General features: G+C 41.2%; 2 protein-coding genes across 8 annotated transcripts in view; one reads left to right on the top strand and one right to left on the bottom strand.

Moving 5' to 3' along the window:
* Positions 1 to 6,480, top strand: part of PTPRO (protein tyrosine phosphatase receptor type O) — a 157,224-nt gene extending 150,744 nt beyond the window's left edge. Inside the window, 3 exon segments of the mRNA XM_068401932.1 lie at positions 1,240 to 1,394; positions 3,878 to 4,013; positions 6,376 to 6,480. Coding sequence (XP_068258033.1) covers positions 1,240 to 1,394; positions 3,878 to 4,013; positions 6,376 to 6,480 — 396 coding nt within the window.
* Positions 6,481 to 14,731: 8,251 nt separating this feature from the next.
* Positions 14,732 to 20,579, bottom strand: part of EPS8 (EGFR pathway substrate 8, signaling adaptor) — a 155,414-nt gene continuing 149,566 nt past the window's right edge. For all 7 annotated transcript variants that reach the window (XM_068400707.1, XM_068400708.1, XM_068400706.1 and 4 more), the window contains 3 exons: positions 20,370 to 20,550; positions 19,795 to 19,924; positions 14,732 to 16,152 (listed from right to left, as the gene is read on the bottom strand). In XM_068400707.1, the coding sequence (XP_068256808.1) occupies positions 16,039 to 16,152; positions 19,795 to 19,924; positions 20,370 to 20,550 (425 nt within the window). In that variant the 3' untranslated portion in view covers positions 14,732 to 16,038. The remainder of the gene's footprint in view (positions 16,153 to 19,794; positions 19,925 to 20,369; positions 20,551 to 20,579) is intronic.

Here is a 20,579-nt window from a genome sequence, read left to right as displayed (position 1 = left end):
ACTCAGCCATGCCTCACTGCGTTACAAAGCGCGCACAGGGTGCAGGCTAGGAGTGCAAATGCATAAAGCACAATGTGCTGGGCTGTTGGCATCCGTTGAAAATAATGACGAGACTGCAGTTTGCAGTTCAGGTAAACTGTCCTTTACCAAACCCAGAGCAGCTACTTCAGGGTCTTATGTACTGATCTCATTTTTTAATATCCTTTGCCTAAGGATCTGCTGTTGCCTGTGACCGGAGAGAGGTTACTGCAGTAGGGGTATTTAGCCTGACCCAGAATGGCAAAACTAAAGGCATTACTTGCCGTGGGTTTTGGTGATGACACTCTCCAGCCCTCACATGTTTTGAGTTCCTTTAAGTCTCAAAGACAAAACGTGTTGTGTTGAGGATCTAATTTCACCTAAAGCCACTAGAGTTCTTAGCATTATAAATGTTGTTTATAATAATAGGTATTTTTCTACATATATTTCCTTTGCTCCTGTAATGTTTTTTTCTTCCCTTTTGGTATTTTTTTTCTTTGAAACTTGAAAAGAAAAACTCTCAAGAGTCCAGTCTTGATTGTTTGCCAATAGCGTTGTTCTCTATCTGTGGCAAAATGAGAAAAGGAGAATGGAACAGAAAGATGAAAAATGCCTAAACTTGAAAAATGGAACAGTTCTTGATTTAAAAGCAAAATGAAATCAAACCACCACGAGGAAAAAAGCAAAAAACAAATCCCAAACCTAGAAACAAGAGTTCATGCCTTTTTGTTAATGATGGCTGATACCCCCCCTCTCCTTTTTAATCATAGAATGGTTTCGGTTGGAAGGGACAATAAAGATCATCTAGTTCCAACCCCCCCTGCCATTTGTAGGGACACCTTTCCACTAGACCAGGTTGCTCAAAGCCTCATCCAACCTGGCCTTAAACACTGCCAGGGAGGAGGCAGCCACAACTTCCCTGGGCAACCTGTTTCAGTGTCTCACCACCCTCACAGTAAAGAATTTCTTCCTAATATCTAATCTAAATCCATCCCCTTTCAGTTTAAACCATTACCCCACATCCTATCGCTCCTTGCCCTTGTAATCAAATAGCATGTAAATTCATTGCCACTTTTTTTTGGCTGACTTTACTTTCTTAGGCTGTATTTGGGGGGAAAAAAAAAAACCACCACAAAACAACAAAAAACCCTCAGTCTGACTGAGTGCAATTGCACTGTTAAAACTCCTGTGAACATGCTGCTGTTCTGCTTTTCCCGTTAGGCTGATGAAGTGCAAGACGTGATGCATTTTAACTACACTGCCTGGCCTGATCATGGTGTCCCCACGACCAACGCTGCTGAAAGCATCCTCCAGTTTGTACAGATGGTCAGGCAGAAGTCAGCGAAGACTAAAGGCCCCATGGTTATACACTGCAGGTAAACGCTTCAAGGAAATGAACTGAAGGATGTAACTTGTTAAACAGGTTAGGAAACCGTTGGAAGAAGAGATTCTGGGGTTCTGCTTACCTGTTAGCTGGAGATGTTTCTCTTTGGTTTTAAGGGTAAAGGATTAGTCCCCTGCTTTGACTACAGTGGGGCTGGGATTTCAGCCTGCAGCCATAGACACAAAGGCATTGCTTTCAGAGGAGAGTCACCTCTTTGGATGTTATAAACAAATGGTTTCAGGAGGCGCAGCAGGCGATCCTGATTTACACCAGCTCAGAGCCTGCCCCTGCTCTCTTATTTCCACACCTTCGCCATACAGATACCGTAGTCCATCCAGCACCCCGCCGTAGCATGCTGCTCCCCTGCAGAACTGTGTGCAGACCCTCCTCCTCTGGTCGCTCCGCTTTCAGTACATTCAGGAGGTGACAGGAAGAGAGCTATCCTGTGCTAGCAGTAATACCAGTATCCCATGACAACAGTTATACGGGGGGTTTTGTGGGGTTTTTTTGAGAAAGGTTGTTTTATATACTATCAGATTTATCTCTTGTGCGTCATCTGGCCATTTACTTACTTGCTTACTCAACCTCTCTGGGGGCAGCTGCTATGTTCGTGACGTTATCATACCAGATTGGTTCCTGATGCAACTCTCCCAATTGACTTCAAACATCTTCGTGGCTCCTAGTGCGAGAGATACTCACAACAGATTTCTCAGAAATACGTAAGCAGACAGGCTGCAATGGATGAATGTGTGTACATTATGGTGACACACTCCTAATAGAAGTCAAGGCCTGGTAAGATTAATCTCAGCCAACCCTACATCACCCACCCCAGAGGCAGCAGTTACGTTGCTGCACAGTGTGTCAGCACCCTCCAGTGCTGTCTTTCCTGGTGCTGATGTGATGGTCGGCACTGACTCTCTCTTGCCACCACTTTGCACACTTTCGAGAGCTGCTTCCCAGAAAACAGTCTTTTATAGCAATATCATTGCTAGTTTCCAGATATGGCACTTAGTGTTCTACTGGAATGCAAAACAACAGCATTTGTAAAAGCAGTAAGTTCTGCAGCCCTCCCCTGAAATTCATAGGGGATATAGTTCTGGGAGTCCTAACATCAAGAAAGATGCTAGTAAGCCAGGGAAGAGATTTATATGTAGTGTTGTGAAATCAAACATCTTATATAACTCTTAATTGTTCTGGGAAGGAATAGAAGCAAGCATCAGAGAGCTGGGTTACAACTGTAGTATTTTCTTTTTAATTAGGATGCTTCTAGCAGCAGAGAGAGAAATTTTCAGATAGTATTTTTAGAGTATACTGTACGTCAGACCATATATAGTTTAAAAGCAGCAATGCTATTGAATTAGTGGAAGGCTGGGAGAAAGAATGTATAGATCAACTCCTACAGCAATTGTTCTCAAGTGTTAAAGAAGACATAGAACTGACATCATTACAACTTCTCCATTTTTTATTTATGGATTTATCAATTAATGTATCTCTCAAATAAGTAGATCAAAAGTTCCGTTGTATTCCTCTCATTCAAGATATTGACTTTTTTTTTTTAGACACAAGCAAAAAAAAACCCCTTGTTTCATGAAAGCTGTGTTGAACTGTTTTGAGATGAACTGTTGCAACTTTGTTGCAAATATTTTAAAGGCTTTTCTGAAAAATGCAAGACAGTAGGAAGAACTTTTGCTAAAAGACACACACTTTATCCTTAGAGATGGTGTTGGGAATCTCTGTGAAACCCACACCCATAAGGAAATCAAACTTAAACGGTACATGTGAAATCACAATGCGAAGATTTATATGCACATTAGAATCTCTAAATAAAAAGAGTGTGTCTTTTTTTTCTAGTCACTAAGCTTCCCTTTGTAGGGACAAAGATTTGTCAGCCGAGTGGTTGCTGACTATTTCTGTCTCATGCTCCCAAGGCAGAAGCCCTTGAGAGTGGACTCTTTTGGGTGGTTTGTCCTTTGAGGGTGAGCTGCAGTGGTGCAGCGCCTTTGCACAGCCCAGAGCTTTGCAGTGTGGAGAGCTGTGGGGCTGAATCATGCAGGTTCAGCCCCAGCTGCCTCTGTGCAGCAGTCACTGCGGAGCGGGTCTCTGCAGTTATGGCTACAGCCCTTGTAGTTAGAGGTGTCTCATGAAATTTTTGAAGGGAGCAGTGGAAGTGGGAAGAGCAGACAGCTAAGGGTGGCTGAGGGTGTGCATGCACATTCTGCGTGTGAGTGCACAAAGAGGAGTATAGGAAGGTGAAATAACTGCAGAGCCATCCATTCCATACATTCTGCCTAAACAACATATGGAAGGATTGCATGGCAATAAATCCTACAGATTAACCAGCCGGTCTGACCTCAGATATTAGCTACATCTGATTATCTCAGCTGCAGGACACCTGCTTTTTGCAGTACCTCTGATTTTCCTCTGTATCCCCATCAGAAAGGCCTGACATGAGATGCATATCTGTATGTGTTGCAGTGCTGGAGTGGGACGAACAGGAACCTTCATAGCCCTGGATCGGCTCTTACAGCACATCCGTGATCACGAGTTCGTAGATATATTGGGCCTGGTGTCTGACATGCGGTCCTACAGAATGTCCATGGTGCAGACAGAGGTAAGATCAGTTCGCTTCAGCACTGTGAATGTATCATCAGATCTATTTCATACCTCTCTGTAGCGTGTTCATGTCCAACAACTGTTGCTCCCCCTGAACACTTGACAAAATAGCTATGAATAGATACAATGAAGTTTTCACCTTCGTTGTAATATTGTCACGTTTTTCATGGGCTGCATAGGTGGGTCTGATAATATATCTACAGTCTCACTGATATCTTCCAGAGGGGATGAGTTATTCTCACCTTCTGCGAAATTAAGATGCAAAAAAAATGCATTAGAAGAGATTAACATATGAAATTTTCAAACCGTTTTGAAAAGAATTAGGCTTGCTGAGGGGATTAATGGCTCGTGAAATGGTATCAGTATCAGACAGCCATTCACACTTTTTCAAGAGGGTATCATCATCTGGCCAAGCATGGAAACGCAGTTGCACAATGGCAATACAAATAACAAGCAAAACAGACAAAAGAACTGTGAGTCTGACAGGCACCGTCCTTGCCCCTCTGCCTGGCCAAATACCTACTGGATATTTCTTCTTCTGTTTTTAAGGTATATGTCACGAGAATTGTCATACTGTCAGAATATATAATGGAAAAAGTTCACAAACTCTTTTTCCAAAGCAGAAGCTTCTATGCATCTGAAACCTTCCCAGTTTTTCTACTAATAAGGGAAAGATTTCACACCTGTTGTACTCTTCACTGGTCAGGCACAGTATAAGCTCGCAAACTCCATACAGTTGGAAGTGCCACCATCATTGTTTGCAGGCTGGGTCTAGCAGATAATCTGTTGCTCAGGATTGTTTAACCCAGAGCAAAGCAAAGAAGACTTAGGAGGGAGAGGAGAGGAGGAGGAAAACCTGCAGCAACAACAGCTAGCATCTAGAAATGAAGAAAGGTCATTATTCTCAGACCATTCTGGATCATTCCTATCAAACTGCTGCTTTTCATCACAATTCACTAAATTAATCCAAAGGTAGATCCTTATGTAAACACTAGAGAAACAAATTCTGATGGTTTATTTCAGCTGCAACTACATTACCACTCCAGAGGGGATGTGATTTTTTTTTTTTTTTTTTCATGTACAAACTGTTGCCTGCAGGGGGCTGATGTCGAGGACATCGAGCTGCTTTTGAGGGTCACTGAGCTCCAGCTGCTCCAGGCAGTGGCCAAGCCTGGCTGCAGAGGTCACTAGGTGGCACTGGCACTCAGGTGCAGAGGCCACTGAAAAGGCTTTCCTTACAAAACCTGAAACCACGCACAGCTCACCTGGGCTCACGTTGCCTTGTACACTGGAAACTTGGCAGTGTCTCACTGAGCAGTTTAAAAAAACCCAAATGGCACAGACCCAAAAGGGGGAGTTGGATTGGAGAACACCTGAATTGAAACCAGTCAATCCAAATTTGGGGATGTGAGGAAGTCCAGGCATTTCTGCAGTCTAAAACGTGCTTCAAACTCATATTGATATCTCCTGGCATCAGCAGACCACTGGGGACAGGGACTGAAATCCAGACTCGGGCTTTGGAGCTTGAAACTCTGCCTTGGGACAGTCGTTTTTGCTTGAGAGCCACTTGCTCCTTGTGCAAAGTACATGTAAAGCTTAGTGTAGGATTCATCAGGGTTTGCCTTCTCTCTCTTTGGAAGAACCTTAATGGAGGACTTTTAGTTTTCCACTTGAATTACAGTGTTCAGCTGTATGATGATAATGCTTAGAAAAGCCAATCCATAACCAAAACCAAAGATAACCACAGTCTTGTTGCATGAAAACCTGTCCACAAATATAACAACGTATCTGATTGATTGACCCAACTTGCTTAAAGTGTCATTTGCAGAGAGGCTGATAACTCACCGAGTAACTGCTCTGTGAACAAAATCACATTTCAGCTTTTTATTGATAAAGAAGTCAAGCACTAAGGAACATGAAGTTCATTAAAATATTTCAGGTGCATTATGTAGCAGGGATGCAGTTTGTTGCACATAAAGCACTCATGTACCTTTCTGGGCATTAATTAATTTTTAGGCAATGTAAACTAGACCCACTTCAGTTCAGATCCAACTGAACTGTTCTATTCTGTTCTGTTCTATTCTATTAATCTTCTATCATCATTTAGGTTATTAATAAGTTATTATGATGCCAGGGCAGCTCAGATGGATTTTTGTGCTTCCCCAGTTGCTATCTGTAACAATTGGGGGCCACTAGTTTGGGAGCAGACACCTCACTGTACGTTGCATGGGGCTGAGGAGAAAGAGGTGGAGAAACTGTGCAGGCAGTTACTGTGAACTATCGACCTGTTTCACAGTTTGGGTTTTTGTCATGCTTTCTGAAGTGCAAAATATGCCCACTCATTTGGTCTTTTCTTCCAGGAACAATACATTTTTATTCACCAGTGTGTGCAACTGATGTGGCAAAAGAAGAAGCAGCAGTTCTGCATCAGCGATGTCATATACGAGAACGTCAGCAAGTCCTAGTTCAGAGTCACAGGTGGTAAGTCAGGCATGTGTGCCATGCCCACAGCCTTGCGTCTCGGCTGCTCGGCAGCAACCGGCCTCATGGGTGTTTGCTTCAGGAGCTTCGCTGGGGGTTTGGAGTTTTCCAGGCTTCATCCCCCTCTGAGGAGACGTTCACATGGAGAGTGCGAGGAAAATCCCTCTAGCCTCTCGCAGTAGATGATCCGCTATACTTTCCATGGCACTGTAAGAGTGTATTGGCTCACTCGTCATTCAAAGAAAAACAGAATCTGAAAATCCTGAGTGAGCCACCTAACCATTCCCTGCTGCTTGTCCTAACACACCTTACACAGTTTAAAGGAGAGGAGGACTTCGTATCTTCAGTCATTCTCAAGTCACTTACTGACTGCCAGGTTACCAAGGCCAGCAGAGGTTTGGGGATGCTCTGCCAGCACTGCTGTTGTGGCAACAAAGCTTGCTGGAGGGTGAGATGGTAACCAAACAGCTCTGACATGAAATGCTGGAGATTGATTTTTTTTTTTTTTTTCCATAGCTCTAGAACCAGAGAATAGGTGTCTCAGACTGGTACTACCATTAGCACAAGTGAAGTGACCATCTTGCCTTCCCACTGAGCCCCAGTGCCTGAACTGTTGCGTGCAGCCAGCCCAGCTGTAGAGTAAAACACATGGCTCTGACCTGCCAAGTGTTTTGCTGGCGGGGACAAGCTGTGAGGATGCACATCACTGTTGTTTAAGCTGATGAGCTTTAGTTCATTAGGTGGCAGTAATAATGTTAATATTTGCTTTTGGGTGAAGCAGGCAGCTACAGACTTTCAACACAAACTGGCCTCTCAAATAGCTGGTGGAGAGCTGGGCTGTGGGCACCAACATCAGCCATCTCTGCTGTGTGTCTGTGGTGTTGCACATTCACCCTTATTAGCCTCTGTGTACATCATTCCCCTGCCTGTAAAACAAACCCCAATTTGCCTTACTTTTCCTAATGTCCCGGTGGTTTACTGTCTAATCCAAGTCCCAGGGCCCAGCTGCTTGTACTGGTGCACTGCACTCCTCCTCCATGGACTGGTAAAAATAAATGCCAAGAACTGTATTTATTTCCTCTTTTATTTCTAAAGCATTCTGTTTGTTTGGTTCCAGGTGAGACCGTGAAGCACACCCATCTTCCCTTGCTTCTGATTTTTTTTCTTTTGATGGTTTGAACAGCTAGTTCTTCTGCGAGGGGGGAACCACTGCTTCGCAGTACACGGCCAACGAAAGAAAGAAACTTTTAACTTTCTGAAGCACTGGGGAGACAAAGCCTTAACGAGCCTGTGGTGTCTTTTGAACTGTTTAATTTCTGGACATTTTTTTAAAATACTGGACCAAATTCAACTAAACAACATGAAGGAAAAGACACTATATGTGCGTAAAATAGTTTGTTCCAGAGTGTTGCGTTTTTGTTTGGTACTTTTGGTTAATTTTTTTAATTATTTTTTTTTCTGTGCAGGTTGGGCTTAAGGTTAAAGTAAGTGCAATATTTTTTTAATGGTTGACTGAAGAGCTTTCTTCATGTGTCACTGGTCTGCGCTAACGTCCATAGGAGGGCAGGCATTGTTAGTATCTAATAATACCTCATTAGTGAATAGCGAGGCATGAACATACATGAAGAAATCTGGAGATTGTAAAAAGAAAAGCGGGGGGGGGGGGGGGGGGGGGGCGGGTGGTGTTTGCTGGGTCCATGGATTTGACTGTTTCCTACAGCACTGGTGTACATGGGGTCTAGGGGGGAGCACAAGACCTGAGGAACGGACTGACGAGCAGAAATCCAAACCATGAAGCCTGAAGCTGAAGCAGGCAGCCGACACTGAGAAATTGGGGCGGTTTCGGTTCTTGACTGTGCTACTACTAATTAAGCAGAGGGATTGCTCTTTTTCCAACCTTTTCAGTAATGCCACTGATCAGGTTCTTGTTTTAGATGAATCTAATTGAAGTGCAGCTGAGTTTCAAGCTGGGATATCTTATACTCCATTACTATAGCGTTTAACTGTCTGAGCAGTCTATGGTGCCTATACCCCTCATTTGTTTATTATTTTTAATAAGTATTAACCCTGTATAAAAAGATGAAGCTGATTCAGGTTGGGGGAGGTGGAAAGAAAAAAAAAAAAAAGTGCTTTAACGGATGTAACTATTTCTCCGAGCCAGGAATTCATGATGTTACAAAACCAAGGTTTTGGCATGTGAAGGGCTGGTTATCACTTTATTGCTACGAGGCTGCCAAAGCATTGGTATGGATTCCTGCAGGGGCTTCGGGGTCAGGGTGGGGGGCTCTTTTCTTTTTCTCTGTCAGTTTCAGTTCTAGTCAGAATAATTAGCTATATATATATATATTTTTTTTGTCTTTGTATAATTCCGGTACATCATTGTGTATTGTGACATGGATGCTGTCAGAATGGATGTTGATGGCATTTTTGTAACCTGTTGCTTTGTGTCACCTCATTGGAAGTTACCAGCAATGGTACTCAATGTAAACAAAACAAACTTGAACTGAAAGTAAACACACTGGATTGCTTACCTGTGAAGAAGTCACTGTCAGCAAAACAGCAAACGCACCCACATACGCTTTTTATTTGCCCCGCGGCCTGCTATTGTCTCTTAGGGTACCAGGGTGTAGTTCAGTAGCTCATTTACTTCCAGAAGCCTGATAACCTCCTTCAGATGATATTTGGATTTTTTTCATCCAAAGAGTTATTCCACTAGCAGGTAAATAGGTGTATAGTCCTTTAATATCTATCTACTTCATCATCATACTGGTTACAATGGAAAACTTCCTTCAAACTATCCCATCTGTGTTAGGCAAAACTGCATAGACTTAACATAATCCCCCAAATAAAACAGACTCTACCTCTGATTATTATTAAATGGGTATGATATTAATTGCTCCCCCCCCTTCTCTTTCCATGCTAATACTATTTCCGCAGTTTCCACTAAGCCCAGTCCTAAAGCAGAGATGCCATTTCTCTAAACAAGATGCATAGAGATGAATGCAAAAGGGCAGAGAGCCCTGGCTACAGGGAGCAGATTGCTAACAAGAAAGGCTTCAATGGTACACTTTTCTCTCTTATTTTTACAGCATGCCTCAGCTGGAGGGCTTGCCATTTCAGTTGCTAGAGCAAAGATTTGTGTGGCCTAGTTTGAACAGAAGACAGAATTATAAATGAGCACTTGACCATTCAGAGCTTGCCGTCATGCTTTTTTTAAAAATATAGTTCAGATTTTCATTATATGTTTATTCAGAAAATATGTTCACATCCCTCTAGAGAACTATCAGGGGGAAAAAAAAAACCCCACAACTGTTCTTGCTTTCTCCTCTATTGCCTCCTTCCTCCTGCTGACCATTGCCCATCAAGTCTACATTTATTCTGTATCATAGACCAGAATAAGCAGGTTAAAACATTCTTGTGCACACAGAATATCACAGTGTGAGCTGGCTGTAACAGAAGCTTGGCTGAACTTGACAGGAGACAAGATTGCTGCAAAGATGCCAAAATCGCATTGTTGCAAACGATACTGCCTGAATAGCCTGAATTTACTAGACAGTTTTTGAATGCATGTCAAAAAATTATTCCATTTCCAGAGTAACAGGTGTGTATTTTTCCTTTAATAGCTACATAATCACAAAATTGATTACAATGAAAACTTCTTCAGAAAAATACCTTTTCCTACCCCATATAGTACGCAAAACTACATAACTGGGCATGTTGGGATGGCAGAGGAAACCACCTCTCCCAGAGTTCAAGAAATAAGTAAAGCAATGGAAAAGTCTGGGAGACAGTGTGGTCCAGGAGACTCATGCAGAGCCTTTTAGCCTGAATTGACCTGTCATACTTCTGTTTTTACCTTGTCATGTTCCTTGAAAGCAAGTCCAAACGAACAATGTTTTGGACTCATGCTGCATGTTGATATGGTTTCCAGCATCTGTCAAAATAAAACTCTCCAGTCATCACAGCTGTAAAGGTGGCTGAAGCTTCAGGTTTTGTAACAGGTTTTTTGAATTATAGGTTTCATGCCTATAGCTCTGCTGACACCATCGATGCTCTCTAGTGATCTGCTGCTATTACAGCATCTACTGACCCAGATGCATGTAAAAGTAGCTCTGTGCAGTGAGTGACCACTAATTGAAACCAGGACAGGTTTTTCTCCTTGTTGCCTCATGCTGTGCATGCATGGAAGGAACAAACAAGTAAACCTAAGGACATGTTTTAGAAGAGCTAAGTTTTTAAAGCCATTTGTGAAAGTGTTGTCTCTCCTGGCATGCCCTGTGGAGTGAGCCCTGACATTCTTGGGTCTTCAGAACTGTTTCCTTCTATCCTCACACAAGGATGAAGAACAGGGTGGGACACCTTACTTGTGCTTTACTTCATTTTACAGGGTTTTTCCCCTGCACCTAAAGAAGACAAAGTTGCTTCTTGTCATTGCTTCAATGCCATAATCTTACACACCAAAAATGGCCCTTACCTCCCTCCTCGCTCAGTTCATTAACCACAGCGTCACACCACCTGCCTTCCACTTCTAACTTTTTAAAGGGCTTGTATAAAAACAGTACTTTCATTCAGGCTGGCAAAAGCTGTTGCTTTCAGCCATTTCTTGTGAGAGGGTAACACTGTTAGTGCGGTTGACATGGATGGGAATGGAGATGAGCTTTGCTGCTGCAGCAGTGGTGGCTAGGAAGCATCTGGGAAGTCTCCTCATTTTCTTTTATCTCCTTTTAATCTACAAATATTATCAAGAAGTAGAGGCATAGGCTGATATCCTGATACTCATTTTGGTCTGGATGCGGAGGAAGCAGTAAAATGCCAAAGTTGCAACCTAAGCACGTAACTTCAGAGAAACTGAAGAAAGATACTGAAGAGCCAAAGGCAGTTAAATAGGCACTTACTAGCTAAAACTTAGTACAGCAGCTGTAAAAGTTCGGTATGTTTGTAAAATATTTAAACACAGAACCAAATGCACACTTACAAATTCTCTCATGTTTGCACTTCCCATACGTAACGCTGTTGTGTGTATGCAAAGGTGGGAGGCTGAGCACAGAAATATTCCCTCAAATACTCTTGATGTATCAGACTCAATCCTTAGCACTGCTTGTTTCATGTTTTAGACACTACACAGACTTCACAGTTGAGGAAAAACATCTTAGAAAAACTGGGCTCCTATAAAATGGTACCTTGTCCAGAAACATGGGTTCCCATTCATAATCATGTTTCCCTTATGCATGAGATGCAGCCCATGAAAATGAGTGGAGACACCTGCTTGAACATGGGTTTGGTATTCAAGCTGTACCTTGCTGCTGTGATTTAACCCCAGCTGGCAGCTAAGCCCCACACAGCCATTCACTCAGACCCCCCCAGCGGGATGGGGAGAGAATCAGAAGGGTAAAAGTGAGAAATCTCGTGGGTTGAGATAAAGACAGTTTAACAGGTAAAGTAAAAGCTGCGCACACAACCAAAGCAAAGCAAGGAATTCATTCACCACTTCCCATGGGCAGGCAGGTTCAGCCATCTCCAGGAGAGCAGGGCTCCATCACATGTAACAGTTACTTGGGAAGACAAATGCCATCACTCCAGATGTCCCCCCTTCCTTCTTCTTCCCCCAGCCTTCTATGCTGAACATGACATCATATGGGATGGAATATCCCTTTGACCAGTTGGGGTCACCTGTCCCAGCTTTGTCCCCTCCCAGCTTCTTGCGCACCCCCAGCCTGCTCACTGTGGGGTGGTGCGAGAAGCAGAAAAGGCCTTGACTCTGTGTCAGCGCTGCTCAGCAGTAACTAAAACGTCTCTGTATTATCAACACTGTTACCAGCACAAATCCAAAACGTAGCCCCACACCAGCTACTGTGAAGAAAACTAACTCTATCCCAGCCAAAACCAGCACACTTGCTTCTGTATATGTCCTAAAAACCTGAAAACTCAAAATGCCTTCACTTTCCACAATAAAAATAAAATAAGTAAAAATTCTGCTAGCTACAACTTTCCTAACTAGAAAGACTTAATCCACATCATATAGTTATTCATGGTTTTCTCTTTGTTCCCTTAGTTAAATTAGCTAAGTACTGATGTTACTGTCCAGCAAAACACTTCCAGGGACACTTCCAGAGTTTCACAAACACTTAATGAATACACTCAAAGTCACTGGGAGCTCTGCACATTTCAGAATATCGTATCCTTTTGGTTGTCTACTTCCTCATAAACCATTGATTTCTGTACACACCAATAATGTGGAAGTCTGCACTTATTTCCCAGCCCCCCAAAACCCAACAACTTTTATACAACACAATGTTTTGGAGCAACAAAAGTATGTATAAAAATCTCACTTGTAGATCACAATTTGAGCAAAGCACTGTTTAACATTTGAATTGCTAGATGGTAAGTAAACTGTTCCATGCACCAATATTGGTTAGAAGTGTTCTTTACCAATTAAATGTGAGGTTTCACAGTGGTTTCCTCTCCCTATGGTGTCCCAAGGAAACAAGCAGACTAAAGGAGTGGGAATAAGCGCCTTGCTGATATTAAAAGGTATGTGCTTAGAAAGCATAAAACTGCTGAGTGAACATACACTGCCAGAACTCTCTCTCCCTCCACCCGGTTAAAAAGGCAGACTCAATGGCAGCAAAGTAGTTCCTATGTTATCAAACACAACTCCACATCTACTAAGGCACTTTTTTGACATTTAAAAAACTGTTTCGTTTCCTTTTCAAAGACACTTTTCACGTATCACATCTTTCTAAAATATCAGTATAAAAAAATAATCCTCACTGCTCAAATTCTAAAGAAAACATTTTGAATTAATTCTATCACTGTTTTCGTTTAAGACACTGAACATTTTGAAGAAAACATTTTATTTTCATTTGAAGAACCCCAAATGTGATCTCCTTTTGATTTCTCACAACTGCCAACAAGCTGAAAATTCAAAAACTGTGAAGGAGGGGTGAAGCTCCCTGCAGTGCTTTAAACCATCAAGGAAATTCCAGGAAAATAAAAGGAAATATCTGCCTTAATGCCATTCAGATTTCACAGACTATAACACAGTAATCATGAAGTCTAGTTCAGCAAAGTTAAAGGGTAAAATACAACTTGAGTTGTACTGGGTTGTTAAGTCATTGATAGTTAATTGAAAAACTATGAAAAAACACGGAAACAAACATATCAACCAACCCCCAAACCCCAGATTATTCTGCTTATCCCTTAAGTACGTGGAAAAGGTTTCCTGTTTTCCTCCCAAGTCTCTCCAAAGATGCCTCTGAGCACACTGCCCACATTCAAACTTGTCTGGCCCTTTCTATACAACTTAACAGCTACACAGAAGCCCAGCTTCAAAAAAACAGCTGTGAAGCCACCTCTTTTCTCTCTGAGTTGAAACATGGGTGCTTCCTCCAAGACCTCCAGATGCCAAACTCCACAAAGTCTGAAGAGCCTCAGAGCTGATGGCTCCTTCTGGGCAAAAGCAAACCATATGCTGAATGCCAGAATACACTCCAGAGAACATGAATATTGCCTTCATCTTCTGGTAATTAACAGGAGAATAGAGGTGCAGGTAACCACCACAGTGCCTTTTATGGAATCAGACATACCTTCCGTGAGAAAAGACTGTGAATCTAATTTTTTAAATATGAGTTTCAAAAACCTTTTTAAAAGTTTCTTTCTCCTGTACTTACAAGCAACGAAGCATCTATGTAAGAGTAGCTTCAGATCTTCCTTTATTTTCTTAGTCATTCACCACCCAGTGCAGTGAACTTTGCTGTGCAGTGAACCACTTCAGGCTAGGTATGGACGCTTACTAGAGAGGGTAGGGAAGAGGAAATTTTAAATATGAATCAGAGAATACATCAAGCCTTTGGAGGTCTGGGCTTGACCTTTAATGATAGGACAGGCAGTAAGACAGACAATTTTGCCCCCTAAAGCTATGTATATAGGTTGAATGGATGAAGTTATCATGCAGGTGTGCTGGTTCAAATGCTTCCTATAGGTAGCAAGCAATCAAGAATCATTGTTTCTTTCACTGGGTAAGACAAGAATCCATTTCTTAATGATGGTTATGGCAGTTGAGTCTTCAGTCTGGGATTTGCCACTTCTTGACCCATTTCTGGATAAGATTATGTTTAAATGACAGGTGTAGAACCTACCTACTTTTCACAGGCACAAAGAATATATATTAAATGTAAAAATATACATAGAGACATAATCAACACACAGAAGAAGTATTTGTAAGGACATTTACAATAAATGGCACTGAACACCTTTATTAAGATTTTAATTTTTCTTTTATGAAAAATGAATAGGATTCTTTTTTCCCTTGTACGCAGAGGAAGAGCAAACTAATGGCAAAAATCGAGAACACTTTCTTATTTCAATACCATCTTTGTAGCCACAAAGATAAAACTATTTAACAGACAAGAAATACTGTTTATTGCAGACTTTAAGCTGATTCATGTGAAAAAGGCACTATGAAACTTAATCAAACCAGATGATTAAATTTGTCTAAATTAAGTGATATTATATATTATATATAATATATCATATATAAAATCACATGACCATGTGAAATAACAGAACATTTTGTGACAAAAATCACTGCATCTTCAAAAATAAGATTTGCTGGAAGGGATGTTTCCTTTTCTCCTCCTTTTGCCTCCAGGAATCCACTTTTCCAAAAGATTACATTTATAAAGGAACAATAGCTTTTTACATACGGAAAAACTGACATCTGGGATCAACACACAGAGAAGTCTACATTATACACTGTTCTTTTGACAGGTTAAGTTACAAACAAAAAAATGCAAGTACATTAAAAAAAAAAAGTACTGCAAATTGTGCCATGGCTACCTACAGCAGATTTGATCACCTCTTTGAGCTGAGTTGTGTTACTATCTTCTAGTTATTCCTTCTTGTGCAATATTATAGTTCATAACGAGTGAAGTATTGATAAAATCAATGTAGAGTATTATTTTGCTACGAACAGCATCATTAGTAAATAAAACATGTTGGGAGTGATGCAAGACAGATTCAGTCTATGTTGGGCTGCTGTCCATTCTCTAAACATTTCCTCTCTGATTGCTGGCATCAACGACTTTAAGTAAACATCCTGCAGCCAAAGGCATGACAAGACTGAGCTAAAAAGACAAAATTGCACGCTACAGCAAGAGATGGGATTCAGAATCTTATTATTACTGAAGGGTTCAAATGCTTTTTTATTGCTGGCTCAGCTTCCCTCAGATGAATCACAAACAAATACGTGTTCCAGTTTATTTGTCATGTTAATTCCATAGAGCCAAGACTCATCTTTGGGCGTAAATGAATCATATGCCAATACTTTCACCTGTCAGGAACCTCCATGGAATTTCTCATCTGTTCATTTTTAATGATGAGAAGCCAGCAGCAGGTACTTCTGTAGAGATTACTGTAAATTTTCTTTATGGTGGCTAGTTACTTTTACAATATAGTAAGACATTCCCCTTCACTGCTTCCTAAAGCAAAGCTGGATGGTATAATGCTATGGACAATAGAATTAAAGAAAAGAGGAAACACATTTAGTGGCTGCTTCCTTCATCAAAGGACTCCACACCTGAATCTGTGGCAGCTGCACTGATTTTTTCTTGTCGTCTTCTCATAATTTCTTGCAGTTCTGAACTACCACTGTTAGCCTATAAACAAATAAAAAAGAAAAAGTGTTTACTGGTGGTTTTAACATGTGATGAAGTTCCTCTGCCAGCATGTTATTAAGATAGATGTTTGAACAAATTAAACTCACCTTGCAGCTCCAGAACTAAAAATGTGCTAAGAATTTCGATAAATAACATTTGGAATAGGAAAGTATTTACACTATCCTTAAACATGGACCAGAAAAGAACCTGCAGACTATTAAAAGTGTCAGCTTGACTTTCAGCACTGCTGAGCATCTTTAATTCTCATGCAAGCCCCTGGAAGTGTTGGATATTTATGGAGTGAAATACTGCTTCAGTAAAAGCTCAGCAAGTTTGTTAGGATTCCACCCCTGAGTAATTAAAAATCAGGGCAATCATATTTAGAAATTAAAGCACATAAACCCTCGGTGGTTTTAGATTTATGTAAACACAAAACTCATACATGCACATGGGTTTGCACAGCCAAGGCCTAAGTAAGGATTCAGTCTTACTATCTCACATTATACAATACACCATCACACATTTGCTGTTCAGACACACAGGTTTCAAACTTAGAGCACAGTAATAAGCATTGAATCATATTACTATATTAGCAACAGTGAAGTATTGTGAGGACAAGGTTTTATTTCATCTTTTAGGGTGAAAAACAGGTCTGCTGAGCTAGCTGCAGACAGATCGCTTTGACAACATAAATGAAGTTATTAGCAAGGCCAGGACACATATCCACTAGAGCAGAACTTTCCAAAGTGTGCATAACTTTGAATAAAACTAGAGGATTATAAAGCAAGAGCCATATCCGCTACTGTGTTATTTGGTTATGACATGACCTTCCAAGCTTCAAAACTAGCTTCCAAAATAGGCTCTGAATAAGGAAGCAGAAACTGGTTTTGAAATTTGTAAAACAAATTTCAGGACTGTTAAGGGGAAAATCCTTCAATTGATTCTCAACTCTGAAAATTTATCCCATACCATAAAATTTAATTTAGATTTATCCCATTATATACATTAACAATGCATTATCTGATTATCTGATAATAATGATTATCTGATGGCATTACCTGTCAGTCCACAGGGAGGGAGGCTAGGATACTTCTCCTAGGTAAATTACCATTGCTCTCTTCTCCCAGAGTGGAAGAGCAAAGCAGGGGGCTTATAATTGACCCTCTGAAGGTGAGAGAGCAGTTTTATTTGTCTTAATTCATCTTGTCCTTGCCCACTTGGTTTCAGATACAGAGCAAGTGCAGCAGTCACCCATTACTGAAGTCATGCATAAAAAACATTAGCAGATGCCTGACAACTTGCTTTATCAGAGGTCATGTAGAAATATTTTTCTGAAAATGACTGAGGATCCGAGGCTGCAACAGTTTACCTTCCTGATAACATCAATAACAACATGACCGATGAGCTTGAAATGCTGCTTGACTAAACCAACTGCAATACATCATGTGGCACAGCACAACAGGCGCATCCTGCTCAGAGGTGGGGTACAGCATAGCTAAGTAGCCTAGGGCTGTTCTTAGGAATATAATTTTTGGAACAGACTGCTAGACCTTGGCCTTGGTGATTTACCCAGCTTAGTCTCTAAGCAGATCATGAGGTATCAGTAAACTCCATTGTTCAATCTCACTTCTGTACCTGGGTTGTTCCTTTCACCTAGGTGTCAGAGAATAAGGTATTCTTCCAGGCAATTTGAGACATATATTAGAAACCATTTTCAGCTTTAAAGTGATGTGTGCCTGTTCTTCCCATTGATGGAGTAGGAAGACAATAAGAATGTGGACCTGAAGTGTTCCCTTCAGGGGATGACAAAGGTGGTGTTCAGGATATTGTGTCTCTATGCTTATCTTCCATAGCGCTTTTCAACACCGGAGCTTGAAATGCTCAACAGAAGTTAAGGAAATAGACATATAAAAACTCATAATCATGGAGACTATTAATATTTTTGTTTTGCAATGAAAAAGTAAAGCCATATATATGGCCAGCCAAGTTGCTGTAATGCACTGTACTTGGCATACAAGGTGAACTTCAACTCTCTGTAGCTGTCCCAGAAAATAGCTCCCGAGAGGGATACTCTGATCAGTACAAAGCATGTGGAGCATCCTGCCTCCTCCTGAGACACAGCTGCTTGCCACCACCATTTCCTCTGGCAGAAAGGAGGTGTTTGGCCCTGGCTATGGCCACCTCTCTGCTGTCTTGACACACTGGTCTCGTACAGTTATCTTTCTGCTTTTGGTTGGACAGGCCCAGAAAGCTATTAAACCCCAAACACCTTCCCCACACTTGCAGTCTGTTACTTGGTCATGTTTATACAGGGGTGACAAAACTCCATTAGGAGTCTTGCTTCCTTGAATGTTTTAAACTCTGGTGTGATTCAAGGCTGAATGGAGTTACCATGAAAATAAAGTAAAACAACTGGAAGTATGGTACCTATTCATTTTTTTTCTCATAAGGGTAAAATGACTAAATTCCACCAACAATTGGAATTCCAATTACAAAATACTGAATTCCTCTGCCTGAGGTAGAAGAACACTAAAAAGAAAATTGCAGCTGCATAAAGGTGAAGATCTGGTTGTCCGTATTTGGGAATGTAGCCCCAAATCTGAGAGGCAGGGCTTTCACTGGCATGCAGAAATGGTATGAATCCAGAAACACTTGTGGAAGATCCTCAGTAGAACTAACAAATAAAGACGAGGCATGGAGCTCTGTAATGCTAGAGAGTGTGGGGGTTTGCTCTGTCTCTGGCTATTATTGCTATTTGTACTTAACACCCAGGTCATTTACTGCAATATGACACCACAAGTACTACACAAAGGATGCCAGAGAACTTCATGAAAATTTGTCATAGGTTAATCATGTAGGACAATTATGGTGGTCAAACCCATAACCCAGTAACTGCTTATAAAAAGCATTAAATTGTAAAATAGACCTGACACTGGTACAAGTCTGTGTGTGCTTAAATGCTTCTGTTATCCAAACCATTTCTAGTCTGAGCAGCAAGAACATAGCCCTGTTTGGAACATGCGAGCTCATCTTTGCTAGGTCACATGTAGACATTTTGTCCGTGATACTCATTCTTATAGCTTCTCTTAAACAAGGACAGCCTTCCGAAACCCTGCAACTTGAAATGTTATAGGGATAGAAAGGAAGATGCATCTTAAATGTTTTGGGTAATTCAGCAAACAACAGGCTAGAGCAATCAGGAATTGCATACATTCTGAAATTCATCAGTTAAACCTCAAATAGCTGAGGCAGAAATAAATATTTCAATTACCTTTTCACTAACAAAATCCTATGACCTAGTTAAGCTCTCAGTACCTGTTTATTAACACTTGTAGAGCATTTATTAGACAAGTTTTGACTGCTCAGCTTCCCACAGAGCAAGACCTAACTGAGGCAAGCAGAATAACAGCACAGAGGAAAAAAAGGACAGACTTCTACAATCCAGTGCATCTCTGCTTTTCAAACTGGCTTCCACCACAAAGGCACTTCCTTCTCAGTACACAGAGGCCTTATTTATGAAACAAATGATTGCTGACATTCCAGAAAAGCTGAAGAATACACATATATCTTCACTAGCTATTTACTTCCATAGGTTCAAAAGCAGCAACCCAGCACTAGGTTAGTAAGAAGGGTTATACATACCTCCAAGGCAGATTTCTGTACCGTAATTTGGCTGTAGACTCTAGACCCTTCTGGGCAAACAGTCCTCAGTTCGTCTTTATTGAGGGAGAAAAGCTGAGCACCTGTCAGCACGCCAAGGCTGTTGACAGTCCTGGAGTCACACCAAGGGAACAAACAAGAAATAAGAAAAAATACACCAGCCAAAGGAGAGAAGCAGGTTGCCTTCATCCCACATTGTCTTAGGGCTACTAAATCAAGACAAAACATAATGCAACAGAACTCTTGAAGTCAATTCAGTATCTGTTATAAGAAGTACCTTATGGTGGAGGCTAATATATATAATTTTTTTTCCTAAGTATATCTATATCTCTATAGATCTATAACCACATTGATATATATGGATATAGATACTATATATACACATACATACATAAATATATATGTATATATATGTAAACCCAAACTTTTTTCCAACAGTGCAGCTGATGTGTCTTGATTTTCAAAAGGCTGCTTGATTTTAAAAAGTGGGCAGAGCACATCCTAATTACCGACAGGAAACTAATTTTACGTTTTCTTACGTTTGCCCTCAAACTTACACAGGGTTGAATCCTTTGGACTGCAACCACGCTTTCACATCCTCAGGCGATGAGTCGTAAGTGATGTTAACTACCGGGATGTTTGGTCGCGGCACGTGGAACTTCCTCTGGGCAGCGCTCCGGCCGATGGTGAGCCGGTGAACAAGTTCATCCTGCACCTCCTCCATCTGCGATTTCCTGCCTAGAGACAGAGATACCCCACAGGATTTA

This window comes from Nyctibius grandis, chromosome 5, assembly GCF_013368605.1.
Source record: "Nyctibius grandis isolate bNycGra1 chromosome 5, bNycGra1.pri, whole genome shotgun sequence".
NCBI classification, from domain to species: Eukaryota; Metazoa; Chordata; class Aves; order Nyctibiiformes; family Nyctibiidae; genus Nyctibius; species Nyctibius grandis.
This window is presented reverse-complemented; position numbering and strand designations above follow the sequence as displayed.